The sequence below is a fragment of the Leptonotus elevatus genome, chromosome 18, assembly GCF_054856555.1.
Source record: "Leptonotus elevatus isolate MCC_2025b chromosome 18, RoL_Lele_1.0, whole genome shotgun sequence".
Lineage (NCBI taxonomy): Eukaryota > Metazoa > Chordata > Actinopteri > Syngnathiformes > Syngnathidae > Leptonotus > Leptonotus elevatus.
The window spans coordinates 7,708,163-7,730,757 of record NC_141256.1 but is presented as its reverse complement, the minus strand read 5'-3'; the positions used below and the strand labels follow the sequence as shown (position 1 = coordinate 7,730,757).

At 39.3% G+C, this 22,595-nt stretch overlaps 1 protein-coding gene across 2 annotated transcripts in view; it reads left to right on the top strand.

Moving 5' to 3' along the window:
• akap12b (A kinase (PRKA) anchor protein 12b) overlaps nt 1–22,595 on the top strand; it is a 44,402-nt gene that overhangs the window by 256 nt on the left and 21,551 nt on the right. The window contains exons 2-3 of one of the 2 annotated variants that reach the window (XM_086061755.1): nt 816–1,059; nt 16,760–16,835. In XM_086061755.1, coding sequence (XP_085917881.1) covers nt 946–1,059; nt 16,760–16,835 — 190 coding nt within the window. In that variant the 5' untranslated portion in view covers nt 816–945. Of the gene's footprint in view, nt 1–760; nt 1,060–16,759; nt 16,836–22,595 lie in introns of those variants that run through there. The other variant, XM_086061756.1, reaches the window with a different exon arrangement.

Below are 22,595 nucleotides of genomic sequence, written 5' to 3'. Positions count from 1 at the left end.
GTATAGCAACTTTAAAATGTATTATTTTGAAATGTTTGGGTTATTATGTGATTTTTTTCACACAACAAGAATGTAAACAATTTGAATTTTTGACGTAACAGAGTGGAAATGGAATGGATGTTAGCCATGCTAGCTAGCTAGTTGCCATGCTAACTAGCTAGTTTTCTGCCTCGGTTGATAGCAAGCATTCATTTTTACTCATTGTAGACGTGCCGGCTCTCGCAACTGCTTGCAAACATTTATTTTAGGACAGTATTAATAGTAATACTAATATATAAACATTAACTTGTTTATTGTTTATGCGTCTGAATATGATTTTTTTTTCTGGGGGGGGGGTCCATATTTCATAGATGTACGTTTTTGTGGTTTTGAAACGGTAGCGTAATATAAAGTATTTTCATATTTCGTGTTTGACATGGATTAACTGGTTTTACTGTGTTTTCATACCTTTTAATCGTGAATCACATTCGTATTTGTTTCAAGTTATTCTCGGTAAGACCACGTTGTTGTTTTTCCTGCAACAGGGACTTTTTAAAAAGGTAACGGACCCATGCACACAGTCTTGTGGTTTAAGCAAGCCATCTATTAATTTTGAATGACAACCCAAATGTTTTTGTCTTCTGTGTCGAGGAAATGTTTCACAAGTATTGCCTGTTTACAATATGCCAGAGCGTCCCATGTGTGTATCCTCCATCAGCACCTCAGTGATGCTGCAAGGAGTGTAGCCTCATGTGATTGTGGCAGGAGGAAAGAGGAGGGAGGGTGCTGTAAAAGAGTTGTCTCTCGCTCCATCTCTCTCACTTCATACCCCCCAGGTCACACTCCGGTGCGGTTACGCAGCACACAGCTCGCACTTTTGCAATCAGTTGTTGTTTTTCTGGACGCGGGGGTAGGATACCGACTCGATACCCCAGGGAAGCGGAACACAAGCACCGTCGCTTGGCCATGGGAGCAGAGAGCTCAGCGCAGCGGGACGTCGCCCGGAGCGGGGAGGAGAAAGATGCTTCATCCTCGGCCGCAGAGGTGGGGGTGCAGGGAGGCGGCGTCCTCGACAGCAAGGTACGCCATTCCCCTGGATATTTTTCTTTCTTTTCTTCATATATATATATAATTTATTTTTTTATATCGTAAATCTTCTAACACTTTTTTTCGCATACCCATCGTTTGGCACATGTGTGCTCGAATTTTTGACGCAGTTTTTATTTTTTATTTTTTTTTGCTGAGTCATGCTTGCAAGTGACCACGTCCCGCAGTCATAAAACTGATTTAGAACAGAAGTCTGTGACGCAGCACCAATCTTCAAATTGGGTGCAGTTTGTGAAATTAAATGTGCTTTCACAAAAAAAAAAAAAAACGTTCTGGAGCTTGATTGAAATACAATAATGTTAACGTCTAATTGTCATTAATGTGAGCTTCTGAATGGTCAGTTGTTCATGAAATATGAACAAAAGTCTTAAATAGTTTACAGAAATGCATCATGACTGACTAACCAAGCTAAAACTAAAATAACTATTTTGATCAGATTTGTGTTTCATTGTCTGTGCTTTTGTGTATAGAAAATCGTGCATATGTACTGCCCCAACTGAAACCTAAAATAAAACCTAGTAATTATTAAAAGCTACAGCTTTCTTATTCATAGTTTAAAGTTGTAATTATTATTATTTTTGCTTGTGTACAGAAAACCTTTTGCACTAGTGAAAAGCCTAAACTGAAACTTGAAAAAAAAAATATTTTTTATTTATTCATATTCATATATTTATTTTTTTGCTTATTGTTTTTTGTCCTTGTCTTGTGTTATTAAAAAAATATATATTCGTAAGAACCTGAAATTAAAATATGATATACAAAAGATGGGCTATACAAGATAACAATGTCAAATGTTTTATATTAAAGTAGTGTTAGTATAGAAATGTATTCATATCTGCAGCCAATGTAGATTTAAGATAGAGTAAGAGTACACAATTAAAAAATGTCAAAAATATTTTATTTATTCTGCTTTTGTACAAGTGCACAGAAAATCAGACCTAAATGAGCAGATATTGTATATCCATGTAAACAAATACTTTTTATCTTCAGCCTTAAGTGTTGTGGGAAGCTTTCAAGTGTAATCAAGCAGGGTTTTTTTTACCTTGTGACTTCAAAATTCGATTTTTTTTTTAAACCTCATGAATAATTAACCTTCAGCCTCTCTGCTCAAAAGCACCATGTGAATGTTTGTTTTTAGCTCACGCATTTCTCATTTGGCTCTGTATGACCTATAACCCTCACCGTTCCAAGATGTATTCCAGTGCATGTGATCTAGTGTCTGACTCAGCACTCTAACCCGAGTGTAAATTGCTCAGCGCTATGCGAAGGAATATTTGGGAAGCGGATGCTAATAACCCTGTGTTTGTACCACCTGCTCTGTTTGCTCCTCGTCTCCTATATTCTACGTATTCTCCTCGACGTATTGACTTGTTTTTGACACCTGCCTTTGTCACGCCTCATTTTTTTAAACTCTATTGACATTTTTTATGGGTGCCGGGTCAAAAAGTCATACTTTTGTCTCTGGAGGTGGCAAAAGTACTCATAATCTGTACTTAAGAACAAGTATCGATTTTTCTTATGTCTACACAATACTATATGTTTGACAAATGAAATGATGTCGGCTTAAAGCCTCCGATGGAGGTTATATCCCACCGGGTCGTTGTGTGGCTTGGCTTTTCCACCACGTGACAACGAGGCACTCTAAAGCGACCATGCCAGCATTTTAGTCTGAAAAAATCGCCCCATCTCTTTCATTTTCCTTCTCTGTGTGACGTGCGCACATTCACAGCTGACAACGAGGCACTCTTACCGCACGATTACAAACGGCATTGTTCTCAGTCTTTGCATGTTTTCAAAATCAAAAATCCGAATTCACTTTACACAGGGGTCTCTTAAGTACAGTCAAGGGAGTATTTGTGCATCGTTACTTCCCACCACTGCCACCTGCGCTTTTCCCACCTCATATTGTCTTCTATTGACTTTTTTATGGGTGGCGGGTCAAAAAGTCACACTTGCGTCTGTCTTCTTAAAAGGTCAAATGATACAACGACACAATGATGGATGTGGAGCCTCGAGCCACATTTCTACTTGTGTGTTCTCGACATTGTCTTGAATGGTCGCCGCCATGTTGTTGTTGTTAAAATAAAATAAAATTCCCCCCTGTCGCACATGTTAAAGTCATTGATTTGAATCATCATGGCCATCATGAGGTTGTCATTGTTTTTTTTGTTTTTTTTAAACTCAATTCTAGACTCATACTAGTTTAATTAGCTTAATAGAGAACGATGTCACACGCCTCCTTGCTGTACAAGTTTAAAGCCAAACAATACTTCATATTTAGTCATTAAAGCGCATAAAGACCTGTGCCAAGGTCGGACTTTTAACTGTGATGAAAGTGCTTACCAGATGGACTGACTGCTGCGAACTCAGGTCAGTTCAAATGAAACCACCAAAAAAATGCCACTTGATTTAAAACAAAATAATAATCTAATTGATTTATGGTGACTGGATGAAGGCCGCATCACATGGCCAAAGTTTGAGAGAGATAAATATGCATCTGACATCCAGTTAATAAATATCGTCCGCACTTGCATGGAGGAATCTAAGCAATGCTCGGCCTTCTCACAACTTACCACCTCAAATGACCTTAGATTAACCGGCCCAGGGTCCTGCATGGAGAATTTTGGTAGTACTGTACCAAAAATATAACATCATCAAATACTGTATATATAATGTTTTAAGGCATAAAGGCACATTCTTCATGCATTGCTATGTTGTGTTGCAGTTTGTGTGTTGGTGTACGATATATGACAAGAGAGCATGCAGCTGTACACTTGTGCTACAGGAAGTTGTCATTTAGAGGAAATTAGCTGCTGAGGGTGGAGAACGCAAAATATAACCACAACCAAGCAAGGTGCAAATAAAAGTCAACATCTTATGAGAGTACAGTAGTTAGTTAAAAAAAAAAAGAAGCTAATTGTAAGTGTTATCTTATTTACTTTTTGGTCTTTTTGCCTCGGAACCCAAAAATGATTTACTTCTTGGTCCTCCTGAGAAAGTAGCCTGCTAACAAAAGTGCAGAGTGCTGAGCGAACGCAAATCTTTTTTGGCAACGGTCAACGTTGGCTGACTTTCTAGTTGAGATGATATCAACGTGAAGACCCCTTCTTGTCACTTCATCTCGGGCGTAGGCGTTTGCTGTGAAAGAGGCGCACATCTGCACACAATCTCAACAATTTTGAAAATGACGGGGGATCGTCTTATGTGTGCATATCGCAACGTATACACGTGTTTTGCTAGTCGAAGTTGTGACATACAAATGATGACATCATCGGCAGTTCTTTGGCCCTGTGTGTATTTGACTGGTTGGCGAAATATTTCCGTTGCTATCGTTATGCCTGCGAGTATTTTCCTATGCGTTGCTTGTCCGTGTTGATGCTCCAAGTGTGTTAAGGGGAGCAGTTGTTTGAAGGTTTCTAAATACCATAACGTACATGCTAATTTTTGTTAGCATGTCTATGGCATTTAACATTATACTTTAGCATTAAGCTATGTGATTTTTTAAAATTTATTATTATTAAATGAAATTACAACAGACCTCCATTATTTGCAGGTGATAAACCGCCAAAAAGTGTTTTACACCACAAAAGTTTTTTTTTTAAATAGTTTTTTAAATGTAGATGTTTAACAAGACAACTGCAGTTTAAGACGTCAACAGACTTAATTTCACCGTGTTATCTTCTCTTCCTTATCACTTCCTGCCTTCTTCTAATTACACGGTAACATCACGTAAGTGTAAGTAAGTCGGCCATACGAGCGGAATGTCAGGTGCTTATGTAACGTAATGTACGGCGATAAAGCCCGCTACGTTCCTGTATAATGAGCGGCGGCTGATCAGACACTACCGTGGCTCTTATTATCCTCTTTAGCAGGGAATGGGGGAGGGGGGGGGGGTCAAACAGAGGAACCATTGAGGATGGGTTGGGACAGAGGACAAGCCCACCCGGGGCCCCCCCTTGTGTGCACCGGCCCAAAACAAGAGGAAGGAACCAGCGTGAGGAGGAGGGTGGGGGGGCAGAGATAGAATAAAGAGGGCGTCACGTAGGACAGGCACATGAATCACACCGTTGTTCTCCTGGGCCAATGAAAAATTGGGGGGGGGGGGGTGAAAGTGAAGGAACAAGTACAACACAGCAAAGCTTCTCACTTGTCTTACTAGAAACATTTTGTACACTAGTAGGACAACTTTGACATACTAGAAGGGCAACCGCATGTTATTAGCAAGGCGGTGGTCTAGTTGACATTTGAATGAAGTGCGAGGACTTGTCGAACTTTATATTATCACTAGAAGAACTAGTAGAACGTAGTTGTCAACTACTACACAGTTTTGCTGCACTAGTAACAAGGGTTGTACTAATTTTGGATTTTTCAATGTCGTTTTTGTTTTGGCTTTTGAATTTCAAAATTAGTAAGTTTTAATTGATTTTTTTTTTAGAGCGGGTTAGTTAAGTATCACCCCCCCCCCCCTTTCCTTCAATCTGTTTCCGTTTTACAGCAATTAGCATTAGAATATAGCTAACATTCCTGTTGAAAACGCTGGCAAAAAAAAAAGCTTGTTGCAACATTGCCCTCGTTGATCTCTTATACTCCGCTGCTATTTGCTGGCCATTTTTGTAATAACTGCCATTGCTTCAAGCATTTTCTTCACTTCTGAGGCATCAAAGCATTCTGTATGCTCTTATATAACAAAACGTATAAATACATCTTTGGGGGCATGGTAATAGTTTAAATCAAATGTATTTATACGTTTTTGGGAGCAAATGAGTTAATGATATAAAATACATACTCAAAGAGCTTTTTGGAAATGCTGAAGCGACTATCAATTATTCAATATCCTTGATCATTCAGTGCACTAATAGAATGACTGTGTCATACGACTAGTACCATTTTTTTCACCACTGTCTTCCCTGACTTTTGTGCCCACTCGTAGGACAACTTTACCCTACTACTTGTAATAGTACACCCACATTAAATGTTACTAGTGAGGCAAAACTACAGTACAGCACAGTATTTTTCTAGTAAGGTTTTATTGTGTACTATAACATTTACAATCCACATCCTGTAGGTTATTTTTTTTAATCATGTTTTGTACTCAAGTATCTGTACTGAAATGACTACCGCTTCATATAAGGCAGCACATGGTGGTGTCTCCCATTGAATGCGTGGGAAGCAAAATGTGGTCCGCCCCATAAAAAGTCTAACATATGGGCAAAAGTATTTGGACATATGGCCATCACACCTGCAGGAAGAAAACATGGAGTGGCTTTCACTCTCCCGGAAAGATTTCTGGCTCACAAAGTTTTCTGGATGGAGGGTGGGCAATCAAATTCTTATGCGCCAAACTCACCCAAGCATGCCTTTAAGATTCTTTCTTTTGTGCCGTGCGGAACCTTGCCCATCGCCGGAAGCAGAATTGACTGAAATGGTTTGGTTTAGATGACGGACTGTTGGTAGCCAAAACAGCAGCACGTAAACAGTTGATGAATTAAAGCGCTGAATCATGCTTATTACGCTATATTTTCCAACTGTAATGCCCTCGTGTATGGGAAAGGAAAGCCCAATTTACTTTTCACAGTAAAACAATGAGCACACTCTCTGTGGAGTTGCTGTACAGCCAATATCTGCATCTCCATTATTGTCGTCTACCACCCCTTGATCCCCTGACAAACTAGAGTTCATCTTGTATCCAAGCGTTCCGCTTTAATGAGCACCAAATTGGCATGAAAACGGCCTCATCAAAAAATAGACCGTGGTTTGATTTCCTTCCATCAAGCAGTCTGGACTGAACTCGTTTCCCAGATCATTAGTCACTACATTGAACTGGCAATCCAATTAAGTCTCTAATTAAGTATCAAAATTAGATAACGTTGACGCGAGTTACAGTGGAATAAAAAAAAAAAGAAGCTGCAAGGTGATTCACATGTTTGTCAATGTGATGTAGAAAACGATGTGAATAAAATACATTCGATTTACCAGCGATGATGATGGTGTGCATTTCACTACAGGTGTGCTTTGTTAGTCAAAACTGGCTGTCACTGGTTTTTCTCTGACCAGCCAATCAGTGGATAGGAAAATGCTGATGTCATCAAGGGCCAGTACTCTGGCCTTATGTGGATGATTTTGAAATCTGATTGGTTCAAGAAGCATCCGCATTGCTACTTAAATGACATAACCCAGCCCAGCCCAACCTATTAGATTGACATGGCAACACAGAAGCTGAAATCTGATTGGACGATAAAACATCCACATACAACACTGGAGGCAGTGCAGCCAAAAGAAACGCTACTGCCTGCGCTTGCCTGGCATTAAAGTTGTCACCTAGATGCAATAAACACGTGTGCGCAAATTGTTACAAGGAGTCGCAAAGTGGATATAACTCATGTGATGTGTGCGTGTGTGTGTTACAATAAATACAAAACTGATGATTGCCTACACTTGGATTCTTACCACACTGTTGCTAATAAACCCAAGAAGGGTTTTAATTATTCAACTAGTGGACATTCCTTTGGATTCTAAACCAGTGTCATTGGAAATTATCCAATTTCACATCATTGGCCCAAAAATGATTATTTGATGACTTTACCCTTGTTCCTTTAAAAAAAAAAAAATACAGACAATGCAGCATCAGTGATGTTGAGAGAAACGTTCAATCACTGTGGCGGCGAGATTTTGTCGCGTCGGCAGTTTGATTTGATGCTGGCTGTCATGTATACGTCAGCATTTCGGTCGGTTTCCACGGCCTGGAGCTTGGAGCGACTGCTTTACATGACGGCTTCCTTGATAAAGCAGCAAGAAGTTATTTGGTACCACGATGCCACAAAATGGCGGCAAAACACTACCGTTGCCTAATTGAAGCGCCTCAAGCTCAAGATGGCGGCAAAGCACTAGCTTTGTCTGAATGAAGCTCCTCAACTCATTTCTACAGTTTCTTTAAAAACCACATGCCACAAAATGGTGGAAAAGCACTACCTTTGTCTAATACAGCTGTGTCCAAACTATGGCGCAGGGGCCATTTGGGGCCCGCCATCCGTTTTTCAGTGGCCTGCGACATATACTACTACTACTACTTTGGGGAGATGGGTCAAATGAGAAGGGAAGTGTCGAAAAAAATATAGGTGCCATTATTACAAATAAATTGGTTTATATACTGTAGCATTTTTCTTGATATGCAAAAACACAAGTAAATTGTTTGTACATTTTTTGGGGACTAAAAACAATTTCTCTTCAGAACATTACGTGGCATCCTTCTGATTTTCTGTATGTGGCCCTCAAATGAAAAAGGTTGGACACCCTTGGTCTAACCGAATCTCATCAATTCATTTCTACATTTCTTGAAAAAAAGATGCCAAAGATGCTTTAGCTTTGTTTAAAAGAAGCTCCTCGACTCACTTCAACATACTTCCTTGCCACCAAGACGCCACAATATGGTGGCAAAGCACTACCTTTGTCAAATTCACTGGTTCTCAACCCCGTTATCCAGCCTGTTTTCCATGTCTCCCTTAGCCAACACCGCTGAGGATCGTTATCAGGCTTCATGCAGAGCACCTGTGTTGGCTGTGGGAGACATGGAAAACAGGCGGGATAGGGATACTCGAGGACCGCGGTTGAGAACCCATGTTAACTAATTTCTACATATTTCTTTGGCAAGAAGATGCCACAAAATGGTGGCAAAGCTTTACCTTTGTTTAAATGAAACTCCTCAACACACTTAAACATAGTTTCTTGGAAACAATATGCCACAAAATGGCGGCAAAGCACTACCTTGGCTTTGTCTGAACGAAGCTCCTCAACTAATGTCAACATCGTTCTTGGCACCAAAGTGCAACAAGAAGGCGGCATAGCACTACCTCTTCTAAATTAAGCTCATGGGGCAGCACGGCTGATTCTTAAGGCCATGGGGCAGATTAAATTTGCATGGTCACACAGAGGCTGAAATCTGATTGGACAACCAAGAGAAACACAATGAAATGAACAGAGTAGAGTTTTGACAATAAATGAATAAAATGTCGTGAACAAATATTCAAATTTAGGTTGTACAGACAGGCAATTCAACCTAGGTGTTTTTAAAAAAGATATAAATAAATCTGGTAGGCCACCGAAAGACTTACACAATGCACTTCATTCCTCTTCAGCCTGCTTCTCTTTTTATGCACATCTATATTTCATCACTTATGGTCCTGATGCAGCAGTTAAGAGCTCCACTGAGCACGGTGGATGGTGATGCGTGGGGTGTGTCTGCATCTGTATGTGTGTGTGCGTGCCAACGGGAGTCGAGCCACTTCAAGGACAGAGGGTGAGTCATTGCTTTGGTGCAGCTGCTTCGTAGCTGAGCGGACAATATTCAGGTGGGCGTGGCCTCTCTAACCCGTCATCCTAAAAAGTCGCACCGCTGCAGAGGTGTACGCCTCGAACCGTGTTACGACTGCTCCGACTACACTAGAACCTTGCAGCATGTGGGAGAGACTCAAACCGGGTTCGTGCATTTTGAACATCAGCCAGCGGAGAAGGTTTTCGATCAAGCGAAACGTTAATCAAATACACCAAGTCGCCAGATGTCTGTTCACAAATCATGTCCAAATATGTCCATCTGTATATTCTTATGACGCTATTCCACTCATAACTTAGCGCTAGTTGATGGAAAAAGCATGAAATGTCCACCAGGAATGCATTGAATGACTGTCCAGATGGTCAGAAAATGTACATACAGTATTGATTCAATACGTACAGTATTTTTTTCGTCCTCTAAATCGTAGGGTTGTATAAACTGTATGACATATTTATTCAGCTCAAAAAAATGTTTCTTGAATGGGGATTCTGTTGTTTTGTTGAGATATTTACAGCACACTACTTTTTAGAGATAGACCGATATGCTTTTTTTCAGGGTCAATACCGATACCGATTATCGGTAGTCTGGGAGGCCGATAACCGATATCTGAAGCCGATATACATTTGCAGAAAAAAAAAGTTTGTGCCAAATTTTTAATAATAAAATAATAATAAAAACTCCAGCACTTGACTGCTTAAATGCCTTCAAGGACATGTTTATTAAACAGCTTTTGTGATTTGCAACATGTTAAAGGTTTTTGGTTTGCCATCAGCTATACCATAATGTGGCTTCCGCACACTAACTCCCAAATAGCTGCTAATTTACGGGCTAACTGTTAGCTTGCTGGTTATCCATTCACCCACACGCTAACCCTGTGATAACTCCCAAATAGCCGCTAAAAATGGCTTTTAGGTTAGCCCGCCAATATAGCATTTTTCCTTAAAATGGCATGAAATTTATCTTTTTTTTTTCTTCTTTTTTTTTTCTAATTTCTTGTTCTTATTCATATAATGACTACAAAAGGGCGGCCAATATTGGTATAGGCCTGTTATCGGCCCGATACCGATACCTGGTATTGGTACTCGCCCACCCCTACTAAATACTGTATTCTGTAAGCTAGATAACAAGTCTTCTAAAATTGAAAAAGTATTTTTTTAATTTAAATTTAAAATACATTGGATTAAATTAATTGAAAAACTAAATTGATACACTAGAAGCAAAAAATAGCTCATAAAAAAAGATTTTAAATAATTTTCTCATCTTGTTGTTTTAACACATGTAATTCAGCTAGTAATACATTTGTGTTGGTAAAGCGCAAATGTATGATGAGAAAAGGGCATTATGCCCACAAAATCCAAAATACTGTGGTAATTGTTTTCATATATTCAGTTGTTGGAGTTGGCATTAGCAGCGATGTGCATGTGAACACAACCGTACTTATCATTTAAACTGTAACAATTTCCATTCTTTTAAATTAAACCAATTGGTGACGTATTTTCACGTCAACATTTCTCTTGTAACACTTTGGTTTTAGTAGAACAATAATCAGGGAGTCCTTTGTGGCCACAAGGCATCCAAAACAAGGTCGTCTGGCTAATTAAAAGCATGCTTTAAATCAACGTCCATCCCTTTCCGCAGTCATGTGATGCCTATCATGTGTTCATAGATTTTTGGAGGTCAACAAATGGGTGCGTATTTGTTATTTCAGCCCAGTTAGAGAAGCAGCCCCCCTGGGGGTCAAACACTGGCCAGCGGTCCCGATTAGCACCGTGTCCTGAGAGGGGGTCTTTCCTTCGACCCGGCTGTTGTTGTTTGCTGTTCAAGTGCGGCCCACATGAAGGCAAGCCGGTGATGAAAAGCAGACAAGCAAGCAGTGGGTGGTATGGCGGCTTTGGGTTCAAGGGTTAGCAGCACTGATGTAGGTAGAGCACGACTATGGCAGGTGTTTGCTCCGTTTGCTTCGCATCGCTCTGCAAAACACAATATAACAGCACGCAGCTGTGCCACGTATATCATTAGCAGTTGACAATCAGCAGTTATCTAGGAACATGAGAAAAACAAGTCAAATACATTTCACCAGAGATTTTGATTGTTAAATGCATTCATGTGTGCAGATTTCAGACTTTTGCTCTGACCAATCGGAGGATGGAAAAATTGTGACATCACGAGGAGTGGCACATGACTTTTAAATCTGATTGGTTAAAGAAACGTACGTCATATGTGCCAGCACGAGTGATTCTGAAGGCCCTGGGCAGATTAGTTTAACATGGCAACATATAGATGCTGATAACTGGTTGGACAGAAGAATCTAACATGCACATACTCATACTGGAAGCTCTTGGAAATAAATATACATATTTCACGGAACAAATCTTTCGTGTGAATTGAGATCGTAAATGCAGGCCTAGGCTAGCAGCAGCTAGCTAGCCATTCCTTTTGTTTTATTCCGTTGAGTGTCCTCGTTCTCAACTCACGCACGATGACCACACTAAACACACTATTTCCGCTCTAACCCTCCCAATCCAATCAAACAATATATAGTTAATGTAATCTTATAAAGTGTGAAATAGGAATAGTTAACCAAATGGGATGCTACGTTCACCATTATATTTAGCATGTTGTTAAATGAATAATATGATTACAGGACATGAAAATGACCGAGTTAGGATGGGAACGTTTTTCTGAACCCCTCCTGTACATTCAAATCGCATGCTAGTTTGAAAACCGCTGCATCCAACGTCGAAATCAAACGTTAACATGATAGTTTGTGAAGATTGACCAGTTTAGGGTCAGTTGTTGTTTTTCTCACTGTGCCATGCAAGTGCCCTCGTGATAGACCCCAAATGACAAAGAGACTTTTTGTTGTTTTATCTGAAAATACTTGCGCAAATCCACATAGCAAATCATGCTAACTCGATTATTATTATTTTTTTGAAAGCCTTTTTCAAAGCCATGAAATGTAATCACGATCAAGCAAATTAATACTTTTTAATACTACTAATTTCAACAAAACCCTTTGAAATTCAGCCACTACTCATAAAAGGTTCGTGATATTCAGCTTTCAGGGGAAATTTTCCTATGGCCAATGTGCAATCACTTTTACAGTTGAACATTATTTTTACATTCTCTCAAATGTCCATAAGTGCGAGTTTCTTTCAGAACTTTTTGTACAACATTTGTGAGTTAATGACTTGTGGAAAGAGTGAGCGTGCCCTGAAGGGATCTTGTCAGGCTTTCATCTTCACGATGTACGCGGGTCAGAGATAATAGATTGGTTGCTGATAGGGAGGACGCGGGGGAGTGAGGTTCAACTTCCATTTTCCACTTAAACTACAGGTGTGGTGTTATCTCCTCCAATATAAAAAAACAACAACATTGTGGCTGTTTTGGTTGAGCGGTACTATGCAGCTGTAGTATCACGTACGACTATTTCCAGGGTTGAAAAAACGATAATTTTGCTATTAGATGGATGAATAACTACTAACAAAGCTGCCTCTCTGACAGTGTGGAAGAAGTAAGACATTTATTTTAAAGCAACAAAGAATCAAAGGAACACTGTTATGTAACAAACATGCATACAGTTAGCTACACATTGTATTTGAGAGCACATACCTTAACAGGTTCAAGTATTGAAAGGTTCTCAGCCATAAAAACAACCATGCTAAAGGTGATAGAAAACTATTCTTATTTATTTAGTACTCTAATACCAGTACTGGTACTTGTGTGTATTTGACAACTTTCTTATACGCAGTGAAAATAAAAATAGCAAGAAAGCTAGTGTATAGCTTAGCAACAATAGCTCATACTTTTGTGCTGAGTTATTACTAAATAAAACAAATGTCTTCTTTAAAATGTTTCTCCATGGTCTACTGTTTTAAACAAGAAAGCAAAAGTGATTTATAAACTTTTAATAAGACTCTTGAAAGATTAGCATCATGTTATGCGTTTTTAGCCGATCACCATGCTAACAACCTTGCTAATGGTGGGAGCACTTTTCAATTTTTCAACTGCTTATTTGTTTTGTAGTCCAAATTGCCAGCCACTGTGTATAACATCTGACTCCACACAGAACCTGTTTACTCCTACTTATCACCTGACTTTACCTGGACTGGTCGCCACCCATTCGCAGTCGACAACCCAGCTCGTCTCCGATTGATAGACAGGAGCATTTAACAGCTGCCCTCTTGGTTTCCATTAGCGTTCCCCACTTCTTTGTTTGCTTTCGGGGACATAAATCTCCTCTGCCGGCCTTTGCGGATTGATTTCGGAGACAGACGGTCGTCAGCGTCGCTGTAGCCAAGAAGTAAATGAGGCCCGGCACAATCAAAGACAAACAAATGGAAGCAGTGAGAGAAGAGTGCGATGAGAGAGGAGATCATTGTCTCGTGGTGCTCAGTCCAGCAGAAACAATGGGAGTGTGTCGTGGCTATTTTCTTACATGGTGCACTTCTAGTTGTATATTTGAGTGGGGGGGGGGGTCATAGTTTTACAAAAATAGTTTTAGTATTACAAGACAAAAGCGGTATGTTTTTCAAAATCAAGAAGATAAATGTGTAGAAAGAAGAACAGACTCATCCTGTTTTCTTCGTGGAGGTTTTCCCAGAGCAGATGTTAACGGTCTAAGTCTGTCTTTTGGTCTTTGTGGTGCACCACATTGGCCACAGAGACAGGAGAAAAATGCTCAGCTGACCGCCAAACCTCCACATTTTCTGCCTGACAAAAGAATTCAGCGTCAGGTTGTTGGCACGGTTCACTTTTAGGTCAGAAACGTGATCAAAGCAAGCAGGATTTCCTTGAAGATGGAAGCAACGTTATTTTGCTCATTTGAACGTCAAGATTAAGAATTTATAGAAAATATAGAAATGTAAACAATTGTCAAGATTTAGCTGTCTGATGCAGACGACACATCATATTTGGGCCACACCAAAAATGGAAAAATAAATAAACTTACCCCCAAAAAAATCATTGATTTCTATCATATTATTGTTTTTTAAATAAAATTACAACATTTATCGTAATTTTTTTTTCCTGAATATATATGACTTTTATTCTTGTAAAATCTAAATATTTTTTTTTACAAATCGTAAATTTTTTTTAGTTGTAGATATTTTTCATGTCACATTGTTGGCCATATTGTTCCCTTAAAGACATACCTTTGGGGCAGTTGGTGTCCAAGGAGGGATCATTTGAATGATATGTGCTGACAAAGTGAGCAGAGTCAGGTGTTGGGGGGGGGGGAATCTTTGGAATGTCGGAGCATGGGGGGGATCGAGGAATCCTGGGAATGAAAGTCATGGGATGGACTATAAGGATGGGGTCGCTGCAAGGCCAGAGGTCCACCGGATAGATTGCGTAGTAGATCTGATCCAACATGCCATGCCGATGGCTGGAAAAGGACTAAGATTTTGGGGGGGGGTTTGCAAAATTCTGTGAATTTTCAAAGATGGAAATTTATGGGGGATAAACCAAGAATTTGCCCTAACATATTAATATTTTTGAGTTGCACACTGTGACTGTGAAATGTTATTTTTATTTTGTATATTTTTCCTTTGCTTTGTTTTGTGTTGCGAGTCAAATTTTACTTTTCACTAGCAAAATAATTTTATTCATGTTAGAGCACTTTTTTTTTCTTTATAACTTCTAAAATTGTAACTTTACTCTTGTACAATAAAAAAAATGGCACCAGGTTATAGTAACGATTATTTTAACTTTATTTCCCATCACTGACTTCCCATAGCCGCAATATTACACAAATGTCAAATGTAAGCTTCTCCCCCATTGTCCCATCATTTAGCATCCCCCTTACCATTTGTCCCAAGCAGGGTGTCTCCTGCAAGGTGTCATTTTCCACGTGTTTCCTGGCAGACTTTGTGCCCGAGTGCTCCATTAGCTGGATTCGCGGCCCTGCGGGGAGGCTCCGGTTGCCTCCCCTCCTGGCTGACTATTGTGCAACTGTCACTTGGAGATGCTCGCTCGCTGCCAGGAGGAAACACACTCTAACTAACTTGATAAGGCTGTTTGGAGTTGGGCTGTGTCTTGTTAACTTGTTAACATACTGTACTTGTGCGTATGTGGTCATAATGAAAAGAGCCTGTTGCTTGCATCTCTCAGCGCAATCCAACAGAGATTCCTTTTTCAGCCTTGTTTTTAGTTTTTTGTCTTTTTGCCACAGGAGCCAAAATACTTTATGCTTGTGGAATGCACTGATGTGTTTATTCCAGCCTCCGCTTGTCTAATAGCAACAGGAGGTCCTCAGTTTCCAATGGCATGATTCTGTTCCTTAGAGTAAAGATGTAAACTGAATTTGTGAGTCGGAACCTACATGAATAAAGTACAGGTAGTGAGTTCATAAATATAAAAGTCAAATGGTAAAACAGTAAGTGTGTACTCTTTAATGACATGTTCTTGCTCCGCTCTGCAAATTAGTTCATTGAGCACTTTTTATTAACCTTGTGTCTAGCTTTCCGACTGGAACTTTTTATTTATTATTATTGTTATTATTTATTTATTTATTGTATCTAATAAATAGATGTATTATAGTGGACCTTGTATTGAGCCTTGTGGAACACCAATAGTATTCCACATAGAGTAAAATGTAAAGATCAGTGGAAGTAACTGGAATTAGTATTTGTCCGCAAAGTCATTGGACTTGTGGAACCGAGCAAGTTTGTCCGCGTTAAAACCTGGCAATTGTGACATTTTATATAGAGTCGAATGTCAAAGTACTGTATGTGGAGCGAGCATAAATACTCATGGTACCACCTGCAACTATCTACATGGTGCTCGGGTTACTACGTGGCTATATCTTTGTCTTTATCAGGAACATTTTACACATGTTTTTGTCACATAAAATTCCTGCGATTTCTCACTGAGGTTGTGGAACGTGTACTTGTCCTCCACATCGAGCAGCATTCCAAAGATTTTTTTTTTTATCTACAGTCGGATGTCGTAAATATTCCAAATTCCCAGGCATCTGGAATGCACTATTAGAGGTGGAGTTACAACTGATGGAATGTACTTCAAATATATCTGTCAGAATATTTGCACCTGTCAAAAAACAACAGTTTTATCGATTCTGGTTTTGGACTGAGTAACTGAACATATGCGCATACGTATATATCACTGTTTGTTTTGGAGCGTCCCAAAAGCGGCTGGATGAAACCACTGCATTCCGTAGCGATCTTTTACACACGTTACCAAAAAAATGCACTTTTACCAAGGAAGTCATTTATCTTTCGGGTTTGTACCCTTTAGTCTCATGCCAAGCTAAACTGACCTGCTCCAGGACAGCTTAGACATGGAAATGGTGCATCCTTTATAGTGAAATATCTCTTCCTGTTCTTTCAGCCCCTGCAGAAGAATGGACAAATGTCCAGCCTGACCAGTCTGAGTGGACACTCTGAAGACAACACACTGGCAGAAGGTGTGTGTGCGTGTGTGTGTGTGTGTGTGTGTGTGTGTGTGTGTGTGTGTGTGTGTGTGTGTGTGTGTGTGTGTGTGTGTGTGTGTGTGTGTGTGTGTGTGTGTGTGTGTGTGTGTGTGTGTGTGTGTGTGTGTGTGTGTGTGTGTGTGTGTGTGTGTGTGTGTGTGTGTGTGTGTGTGTGTGTGTGTGCGTGCGTGTCTTTGTGTGCGTGTTCCCAGTCTTGTGCAAATGTAGTGCAAGATGTGCTCGCTAATCTTCCTTCACACTTTTCAAGCATTTATTCATAAAATGTATACACATCATTCCTACTTTAAAAGAGTGAAAGGAGCTTTTTTTTCCCCCCGCATGAACCAGACAAAATAGTGAAAAGTTTCAAAATGCACACTTCCCCGTGAAAGGTTCAACTATGACCCAAACTCTGATTAATCGGCCGGCCGGTTTAATCGGCTGATAATCACTCGTGTTTTCCGTAATTGCAGATTGTTGCCGCTTGTTTTTTCAAAGACACATTACAACATAAGATATGAAGATAATGAAATTCAAAGACCCCCTCCCCACCCAAAAAGAAATCAGCAAAAATAAAAATGTCAAAATTGTGTGGATTTTTGTCTGTGTTGTAAAATTAAATGCTAAAGGACAAATGTGAAACAAAATATACTGCCTCTTATTCATTATATATTAGTGATAGACGTGTTTTTTTCAGGATCAATACCGATACCAAGTATTAGTAGTCAAGGAGGCCGATAACCGACATTCATTTGCAGTTAAAAGAGAAAAATATTACAGTCAAACATGTTTTTTTAAAACAACTTTTCAAATCTTCAGGGGTTTTTTTCTTTTTAATTTTAAATAGATACGGAATAGATAGCTTTGTTTAAAATTGATATTTATATATATTGAAGGGAGCTTCCCAGGTCATCACCATGTGTTAAACTAAATTAAAAACTAAGCAAGTAAAAGGCTACTTAAAGCAGTTTTTACTTGTTGCAAAGAAATTTTTAACAATGTTCAGACAATTTTTCACTCTCTGCGAAGATTTTTTGAAACCTTCTACGAAACCTGACAAAACCCCAAAATTATTTAAATTTCCACTTTATTTTATAAATGATTGTGCTGATACTGGGGACGCTCTACACTTTTTATCTTTCAAAATGAAAAATTTTGTTAAAATAAAGAAATGATGAATGAATGAATGAATGAAAACACTATTTACACAGTAGAAATTCTGTGAACATTTGACCAATCCTGATGAAAACCCAAAATTCGCAGGCATTCACCACTCACACTTCTGATTTGTAAAAAGGCCAATATTTGTCAAAATACCAAATATCGGCCTATGATTTATTTTATTTTTATTTAATCAGTCGATTAATCCGTTTTCGTAATTTTTTTCTGCTCAATATCAGAATCGATATCCGCCTAAAAAAATAAAATCTGTAGTGCTCAAGGTTCAACATTTTCCGCACCAACAACATTTTTTAAACAAACAAAAAAAAGCTTTAGCTCACCTCATAAAAAAAAGTATTGAAAAAAATCATATCACTATAATATCATTGGGGGTGGGTGCGCAAAATTTGTGGGGACAATGAATGGGGTGTTTCTTTGTAAAATTATTGAAAGATAGAACTAATAGAGTGAACTGAGCTCAACCTGCATTTTCCTTGTATGAAACAGCCAAAATGTCACTCCACAAAAAATGGCTACAAATAAAGGTTGTACAAAGATAAAAACAAAGATTGGATATGAGACATGTGAGCCGGTGATTAATGCGTCCAATATATTATGATTGCGAGGCTCCATCCTCAACCTGCGGTGCTCCGTCCCCGCAGCTGCACATGTTTATTATCTTTGCCGTTGCTATTGTGTCAAGCTCTGTCTGGGAGGGCCGCAGGGGCGTGTATACACCCTCCCTAAATATTTAGCAGGCCGTGACCCGGGCCCCGCGCAAAGCAAGCCTGCGTGCTTCATAATACGCCGTGGCCCAAGGGAAAGCGGTAACCCAACACGACTTAAAACGCAGAGAAATGTCTCATACCGCTCTTTCAAATAAGCACTTTAATAAGCTATTTCATTAAGCGGCGCTGTCCGTTGTTAGAGTAACCCGACACCCTCTTTTTCATGCGCAGCTTCACATTGGATGAGGTGATGACGCCGCTTGTCAATGGAAGTGAGTTATTGAACTGTTTGTTTAAAAGTTTATAATTACGTTACATTTACAATATGCTCATTTCCATAGAATATGCTCATTTCTATTTTTCCCCGTCTACGATGGGATTCGCAATATATGTTAGCATGATGCTAGCAGACTTTCGCGAGATGAAATTATATATTTTGGTGAAACATTTTTTATTGTTTATATGTACAGTGTATGTGTAAGTTTTAGTATAGACTTCAAATGGAAGAGCTTTAAGTAACATCAGATCATATACTGTAGTAGACCAGCCAGAACAACTCCCATGTTGCTCTGTTGTTATTTACCCCAAGAACTGTCTCAAGTGGGAATTTAATTTTTCCAAGTCCAACATGTTCAATCTTATGAAACGTTAAGACGACAGTTAGAGATGTCAATGTTACACCAGAGACCTTCTGTTTCTCCCATTCATTTCCTGACACGTGTTAATAATCATAACTTTAATCAATCCGAGTGCTGAAGCATAATGTGACACTTTTGGCAGGACCCGAACGCGTAGCCGGCTGTAATCCACGCGTGAAATGTCATCATGACAGTAAAGAATAGAGGGAGCACAAATACTTGCGGTCTGTACTTAAATAGATAAGTATGGTCGACACTTGTGTGAAAAATATTAAATAATTAAAACAAAACAAAAACAGACTGAAATGTACTTCGGAAAACTAATCAGGCACATTAACCAAGATAAATACATTCACAATGCATTCAGACACAAAGGCGGACACGAGAAAACAGTACAAGCCCTACTCACAAACATAAATTGTAGGCTGACATTCGCTAAGCTAACGTAGCATCAAACGTAGCATACCATGCTAACTTAGCACAAAACAGGCAGTTTTACACACACAAACTGGTGGCATGATTTCTCATTGACACACAATTCAGGAGTAATACATAAACTACTGCTAGCGCTGTAACTTAAATAAATTGGGGAGGGGGGGGGGGGTCTACGTCTTATAGATTCGACTTTCATTCCCTTAGCGTCCACTACAAAAAATTTGAAGATGTTCAACCTATTCTAGTGTTGTTATGAAGTTCTACTAGTTAGCATGTAGCACAGTTGTCAACTAGTGCACAGTTTTGCCTCACTAAAAGCTCAAAAAAAAAATCCATACGTACAAAACCAATGCGCTTGTTAAAAAAAAAAAAAAAAAAAAAAAACCTCAAGGCTGCAAGAAGGATCAAGGGGAATGAAAGGGAAGGGAGTGATTGACACAAAGAGAGATAGAGTGAAAGGTATCCCAGTACTCCGGGTACTTCCAGTGTAGAAGCTGATAAACTGTCACTGTGGGAGACAGGAAGTACAATCTACCTGATAACAGCCAAAAACAACAAAAAGACAAGGCTGCACATCAAAAGGGCAAAAGAAAACAACACACACCGGTACACGCTGGTCACTTTTCCTCGTCATTATTATTCTTAGGCTAACAAAACCTGCCTTTTGAAGACTCTCCAGTACTCAATAGGCATGTCTATCATGAGTACATCCACACACAAAAAGTCTTTAAGAAAAAACATGGCTGAAAAGACACAGGAAGTACGCCATTTTGTTAAAAGGGCCAATTTGGGTCTTTTCCATGGGTGCTTAGAATGAACTTGAAAAGACACCGGTAGGGCCAATTCCAATTTAGGGCTAATTGAACCAAGTCTAAGAGTCTTTCAAACCCAAACAAATTTTCATTTACTAGCCATATGAGTGTTGCTAAATTGTAAAAATATTTTACCTTTGGTTATGAGTGTCAGCAGAGCATGTATAACTCGATACCTTGTCAACGCTGCTCTACAAGGTCAAAGCTTGACCAAATGTCTTAAAAACTCAAGATTTTCTTCAAACGCTCTATACTCGTATCAAATCCTTCGTCCAAAAGCAAACAGCAGATTAACGTATGTAATGGGAAACTTATTACTCATTATAGGTGGAATTTAATTAAACAGTTATGTCAAATGTTATCAAAGTATGTGTGTCGTCGACCCAAACTAGGTCACGATGCTTCTGCTCTGCTATGTAGACAATCAAAACAAAGCAAATAGGAGCCTTTGTTTACATTTTTACGGATAAATGTGAAAATTGTATGCAGCTGCTTTTGGTCATGGTTGATATCTTTTTCAGCTACGTATGTAGCGTAAAATCATAGTTGTGTGAAGTTGAACTTCTATTGAAACTTTTTGTTTTTCTTGCTATTTCTACGGAGCCCCTAAAGAAAAAAACGTTCTTGTTCTAACTAGAATATTTTCTTGTTTGAATGAGAAATGTTCTCATTGGATCCAATATTTTGAGACTCATCATGCATTTCAGTCAATTCCAGCATTTACCCCGATTTCAAACTCCACGAACACCAACTCATGATTTGCATTCCATTGTGCTTTTCCGAGTCGAGGGTCTGAAATATCCAACTTCCCGGTTTTGCGGAATGCAACATTAAATATGGAGCTGATTGTTTTATAGATGTACAAGTTTATAGACAAAAGGAAACATCATGAATAATAAAAGAGGACACATTTTTGATCGAGGGCTCTGGGGGGATGCTTCTTGGCAGCGAGGAGAGTGACTGCAGCCTGATGAGTTCATGTATGCCGAGTGAGTCCAAAGAATGACGTCGTCGATGTAATGTATTGGCTCCAGTCTTGCGCGTCCCTCCCTGATGACTTGCAGGCTGCACAAGTGGACAGATGTTGATTATTGGGGGCGAGTGCTGACTCTGTGATTTTTGGGAAGATGTGCCGACAGTTGAGTCCATTATCAGGACTGCTGGACATCATTTATCATTAAAATGGTCTGTAAATGTTTAAATGTGAGCTGAGCCATCGCCCACATGTGTTCCGTGCTTAGTTTGAGGCAAAAAATAAAAATAATCCTACTTGATAGAGAAGTTTGCATACATAACAGGCTAGTCTTTTTCAGGGTGTCAATATGATTCCTAACCCAAACTCACAAAAACTCAATTCTAAACTCTAACACCTAAACAGTAACTGTAAACTAAACCCTAACTCTCAACCCAACGCTATATATGAGAATATATCGCCTGATTTCATAATTGCACAATTTCAAATTAAATATCAACTTTTTCCCCATTCGTTTTTTAATGGGACTGCCATTGAACTCCCATTGAAGTCACACTTTCCACGCCCACTTCCATGCATACAACTTATCATCATTACCGGCTGTCTGATACTGCTCAGTGGCACAGTTGATAAAATGCATTGTCCAGTAACCAGGAGGTCGCAAGTTCGAATCCCTCCTGCAAATATATCCATTATGCTAAGTGATATACATGTATACTAACTGACTATCATATCAGGAAATGGATTATAATTTCACTGAAATGATTTGAGCACATGCATTCAGCTTTTCAGCATTCCCACGCAATTTCTGCAGAAATTGCACTTTGTCTTGTTGAAAATAGGGTAAAGACATCATTCAACTGTACGGCCATGGATCTCTTCCAAGATGGACTTCTTCAGACTTGGCTGAGGAGCACAAGAGTGTTATGTTCATCGTCCTAAAATATGCGGCCTCTCCCTTCAACGAAGCCATGTGCAGCGTCTGCCAATGCTGAAAACGTCACCGT